Source organism: Monodelphis domestica, chromosome 3 (assembly GCF_027887165.1).
Source record: "Monodelphis domestica isolate mMonDom1 chromosome 3, mMonDom1.pri, whole genome shotgun sequence".
Classification (NCBI taxonomy): Eukaryota; Metazoa; Chordata; class Mammalia; order Didelphimorphia; family Didelphidae; genus Monodelphis; species Monodelphis domestica.
Window position 1 is genome coordinate 469,671,852 of NC_077229.1, and position 6,000 is coordinate 469,677,851.

Sequence of the window (6,000 nt, forward strand, 5' to 3'; positions counted from 1 at the left end):
AAACAGGACCACAAAGAAGGTCAGTGATATTGGTGGAGACCAGAATCAATATTAGAACCTGGGGCTTTTAACTTCTTCAAGATTCTGTGTTATCCTCTGTCGCCTTGGATTTGGTAACTATGAATAATTTTTACTGGTGGTCTTTAAGTGCTGTTATTCCCAGAAACTAGTTCATTAATAGTCAATACACTACCCTTCTTTGACATATTTTACAGACTGTATTAACTTGCCCATGAGAATTTCATATTTCTAAGGTAATGGTTTTTTAAACTCCTTTCTGCTATGACATTTGTTTAGCACCTGATTACCTGTCTCCACTTTTCTCCATTAGCCTTCCTTAATCACAGTGAATGAGCCTAGGGGCAGGAATGAATCTATACCTCTCATTCTAATTAGAGAAAAAGGAACCTATGGGAGTGTAACTGTGAGTTTTGAGGTAAGCTTACTTAAAAATAACTTTAAATTTCTACCTCTTATACTTTTTAGATAGCTTACATTTAAAAATTATAGCCTTCATTATAACAAATGAAACAAAAAATTTCTCATTTCTAATTTCTGAAAAAAACTTATTTAATATATGAAATTTGTTATAACTTTCTTATAAATGCTGCAATGTAATGTTTTTAGAACATATATTCATTAGTACTTTTATTCTGAATTTGAGGATTAGTAATAAATCATTGATATCCAGCATTTGAAATGTCAATTGGAAAATTTTAAATGGTCAGATATAGAATTTTCATAAAGAATATGAAACAAGTCCACTGAGCATCTTCCCCAAGCACACACATGGTTAGAATTATATAAAATCATTTAACCTTTTTATTTGTTGCATAAGTAAAAGTGAATAAATATTTGGCATTTCTATAACCTATAAATTAATATTAATATTTAACAAATTTTGGCACTTCCTGAAGTTCTCTTCCATTTGATTATGTGCTACTTATAGAGGCTGAAATACGAAATCTTTATGGTTTCCTTAAAAGAACTCTTTATTTCTAGGAAATATAGTAATTTCTCATTAATGTGATGGGTGTTTATGAAACAACCTTCTAGCTTTTTTTAAATAGTTAAGAAAAAGAAACTGTCAAATTAGAACCTCTGAGCTTACTTACTTATAGCCTGAGTGTTAGCATCTTGAAGGACAAACTTCGTAGCATCTTGAAAGGCTATTACTGAGTGTAATTGATTGTGCAAAGAATCTTTCTGTAGTCTCTGGATCCTATAAATTACTACCATTTGCAGTGCTACTAGTGCTATAAATTTTTTAATGCTTTGAATGAATTTGCTTTTATTAAAATCTTTTATAATCTTTTATAGGTAGAGGGTGGTCCAAACCCACCTGAAGAAGATTTGATTCCAGTTAAGGGAAATATCACCTTCCCTCCTGGTAGAGCAATAGTGGTTTATAACTTGACAGTACTGGATGATGAGGTGAGGGGGAAAAATTAAGTATTTTGATGTGCAAAAGATTATATCTGTGCATCAGAAATTTCTTTTAAAGAATCATGACATGTATTAAGTTGTGTTATGTTTGCACAGTTGACCTTGAGGTAAAAACTTTCAAAATTCTAAATAAAATTAGTGAACCATGGTCAGTAATGATGTGAGAACAAGAAGACAGAACTGTTTTACCACTGTTTGCATGCACTATATAAATTGTTATTGTTCAGTTGTGTCTGATTCATTGTGACCTTATTTGGGGTTTTCTTGGTAAAGATACTAGAGTAGTTTGCCATTTCCTTCTCCAGCTTATTTTACAGATGAGGAAAATGAGACAAATAGGATGAAGTGACTTGTCCAAGGTCACATAGCTAGTAATTATCTGAGGCTGGTTTTGAAATCAGGTCCTTTTGACTTCAGGTTCAGTGCTCTGTCCTCTGCACCACCTAGCTGCCGCATGTTAAGATTAAAATTATTTTTAAAGACTGATTATATTAATTATAGGTCACCAAGGATTTTACTTATGAAAATCCTAAATGAAACACTCAAGTCAGAATGGAGTTTTATGGTAATTTAATTACAACAGGAGTAAGAAATTATTAGAGGGAGAGAGAGAGAGATAGGGAGAGAAGGAAAGAGGTTAACTCAACCTTCTGGCTCAGGCTGAGCCAGAGGGAGTTTTATGCCTTGGAGGGCCAAAGCAGAGAAGGGAGTCAGTCATTATCACTCACGTGACCGATCTGAAGGAAAGCTGTCTGTGGGCCTCCTCCCAGCTCAAGCTTCAGGATCGCACTGGTGTCTAGCCCTCTCCACAGGAAGTCAGTGAACTCCAGAGGCTGTTCTCTACCTCACTTCCTGCGTCTCACATGTGCCAATGGTGGCTCAAGCTTGGCCTAGGACAGCCCATGGGGGCAGTTAGTTGTTTCTGATTTGTCATTAGCTAGCACATGCCCGTGTAGTGTGGGTGTGCACATTCTTGGGTGCTAGACCAAGCAAGATGAAGGAAATTTAAAATCACACTCACTACATAAATACTTGATTTATTTAATTTATTAGAATAGAAATGAAGGAAATAAGCATTTATTAAGTGCCTACTATGTGTCAGACTGTGCTAAGAATTTTAGATATATTTATATAATTTGATTTTTAGAATTATTACTATGACAAATTGAAAAAGTAAAAAGAGCTACACAAATAAAGATGATAGTTTTAATACTTGTAGTCTAATATGCATATAATAAGCATTTTAAATCACATTAATCATTATTATCCTCTTCTAGGATTACACATAGATATACAACTATTCCAACTGTCATATGTCATATGTATATATACAAGCATATATATATACATATATTTATGTACTTCCATGTAGGTTTGGATTTAATTATGACATCTTTGATGTAGGGAATAGGATAACATTGACATGTAAGTATAATTTATACCAGCCAAATAAAAAATAAATGGCTTAGGTTCTATAGAAAACTTAATATATATATTCATGGCTCAAGAAAATTGTCTTTTAATGACTGATTAGGTGAGTATGAAAGAAAAAAAAGCCAATACATCTATTTAAAAATAAAAGAAATAAAACAAAATCAGATACGTACCACAGAATATTACACAAAATTATTTACTAAAAACTAGATAAAGCCTCAAAAATCTTACTCTTTAAGTCTTCAGAGCTGACACAATCAGTGACACAAATTTCAGTGGACCTTTTTAAACTGAAAAATTCCAGGTCCCAGGGCTAGAAAGATTGTGCTAGTTGGAGAGAGGATTTTATTACTAGAATGTTGGCTTTTAGGGAATGAATTTTTTGAGCCACGGCAATTTATTCACCAAAAAATGCCATAAAAATGAAATTGAATATATTCAAAGGACAGAAAATGACCAAGTTAATAACATGGAAGTTGTTTTAGAATGAGCTATTTGTCTGACATCAGGTCATCAATTTACAAAATCAAATAAGTGAAAGCAAAAAACAAACAAAAAATCATACTATGAAGTAGGAAAAAAGGAAAAATAAAACAACCTTACTTTACATCTACCAGAGCTCTGACATGACTTATCCAGGCAAATTATAGTAAGTAGCAAAAGAGAAAAAACTTTTTATGGAATCATGTGAAAATGTCACAAATGCTTAAAAAGGATCTTATGGAGTCTGGTGGATTCCCAGTATCACCTGAAGTATATCATGACTATTCACTGGATTAGATACCAGAAGCAGACAGGTTTTTGTGATTGTTTAATGCCTAAGCACATCACTAGAATACCAAAATGAACTCGATGAGGCACATTATTTATTTCTAAGATGGTTATAAACACAGATTGCAGCTTCTGTTACAAGCAGCCTTATGAAATAATGAAATATATCTGTTTAATATGCATTTATTTAAAGTCATTGGGCTAAGTTGTAATATATAACCTTTACACGATCTATATTTACTATTGTTTTATTTTTTTTCCAAAAGAAATCTTTTACTTTAGGAAGACCATAAAAGAGATTCTGGGTTGTTCCCATTTACTGTTTCTGGGTAGATATTTTTGGTTATTCATAATCAAATTGGAAAAAATAATAACTTTATATGCAGGTTGTTTTGCTAGTATTGCCATAGCTAATTTTTCATCAATATTCATCTTTTCTTTGTCAGATACCAGAAAATGATGAACTGTTTTTAGTTCAGCTGAAAAGCATAGAGGGAGGAGCCGAAATCAACACTACAAGAAACTCGGTTCAGATTGTTATTCAGAAAAATGACAGTCCAATACGCTTCACCCAGAATAGTTATCTAGTGCCTGAGGAAGCAGACATACTAAAAATTCCAGTGGTTCGTGGTAAGAATGAGAGTGGATATTTGATTGGATCTGATGAATATCAAGTTTCGATCAATTATGCTGTTGTCACTGGGAATTCAACAGCCCATGCAGAGCAGAACGTAGACTTTATTGATCTTCAGCCAAACACGACTATTATTTTCCCACCTTTTGTTCATGAATCCTATTTGAAATTTCAAATCATTGATGATGCCATACCAGAGATTGCCGAATCATTTCTTATTGTCCTTCTCAAGGACACTTTACAGGGAGATGCTGTGTTATTAAGCCCTTCCACAGTTCAAGTCACCATTAAGGCAAATGACAAACCTTATGGAGTGCTGTCGTTCAATAGTGTCTTGTTTGAACAGACTGTTATCATTGATGAAGACCAAGTCTCAAGGTACGATTCAGGTTTGCTCTGTTGTTGCTCTAGTAAATGTCTCTTGTTAACTGTCATTTTAATATATTGGTAGAAAAGTTCATTTTGTGGTTTATCTAACAAACTGACACATGTATATATTACAATGAAAGTCTTATTTCTTCTTACAGAATTGAGCAGTTACATTTCTTTTCTTGATAATTTAAAAATTGGGTTGGAATTATAGTGTAAGATTTAGGAATGTTGCTACCTGGGAAATTTGATGTACATTTCTGTTACTAAGAGTTAACTGGAATAACAATTGTTGTTGATGTTAAATCTTCCTTTACACTCTGAACTTCATATTTACATCAGAGGCGTGTATTCAAGAGAAATATACTATTGTTTTATATGTAATATAATGTGTTATATTGTATATATTACATATGCACATTTGTAATATATGTTACATATAATATGTGATATTGTAATACAACAAGGTATATACAACTGGGTAACAAGCATTTATTAAGTTCTGAATATGTATCAAATGCTGCAGATTCAAATACAAGCAAAAAGAAAGGCAGTCCTTGCCCCTGAGAAGCTTATATTCTAAAGGGAGGAAGACAGCAGATAATAATATTTATTATATAAAATACCCATGTATAATATGACAGCATTTATCAGTATAAAATATGCTACAAACAAAACAAATATAATATTCTTTATGTTAACATGTATACATATGAATGCATTTTTCTTCTTAAAAAATTATAGGTTTGAAGAAATCACAGTGGTGAGGAATGGTGGAACTCATGGAGACATTTCAGTGAGATGGGTCATGACACGGAATAGCAGTGATACTTCTCCAGTGTCAGCAGACATCATGCCAAGTTCAGGTATTCTGCATTTTGCTCAAGGACAGATGATTGCCTCCATTCCTCTAACTATTGTTAATGATGATATTCCTGAAGAGGCAGAAGCTTATCTAATTCAAATTCTACCTCATACAATACAAGGAGGTGCAGAAGTGAGTGAGCCTGCAGAGGTAAGCCCCAAAGCTTTTGTTTGAATATATTTTTGTGTAAATCAAGAAAGCAAAAATTTTTGTATGTGACAGTAAAGTTTAAATTTCATGTTTCTTACCAAGAGAAAACAAATTGGGAAATGTATTTCCTTCCTTTTTTCCTTCCTTCGTTCCTTCGTTCGTTCGTTCGTTCCTTCCTTCCTTCCTTCCTTCCTTCCTTCCTTCCTTCCTTCCTTCCTTCCTTCCTTCCTTCCTTCCTTCCTTCCTTCCTTCCTTCCTTCCTTCCTTCCTCCTTCCTTCCTCCCTCCTTCCCTCCCTCCTTCATTCCTTCCCTCCTTCCCTCCTTCCCTCC

General features: G+C 33.5%; 1 protein-coding gene across 1 annotated transcript in view; it reads left to right on the forward strand.

Moving 5' to 3' along the window:
* ADGRV1 (adhesion G protein-coupled receptor V1) overlaps window positions 1-6,000 on the forward strand; it is a 778,411-nt gene that overhangs the window by 59,807 nt on the left and 712,604 nt on the right. The window contains exons 5-8 of the mRNA XM_001366741.4: window positions 332-436; window positions 1,321-1,434; window positions 4,098-4,663; window positions 5,399-5,669. Coding sequence (XP_001366778.3) covers window positions 332-436; window positions 1,321-1,434; window positions 4,098-4,663; window positions 5,399-5,669 — 1,056 coding nt within the window. The remainder of the gene's footprint in view (window positions 1-331; window positions 437-1,320; window positions 1,435-4,097; window positions 4,664-5,398; window positions 5,670-6,000) is intronic.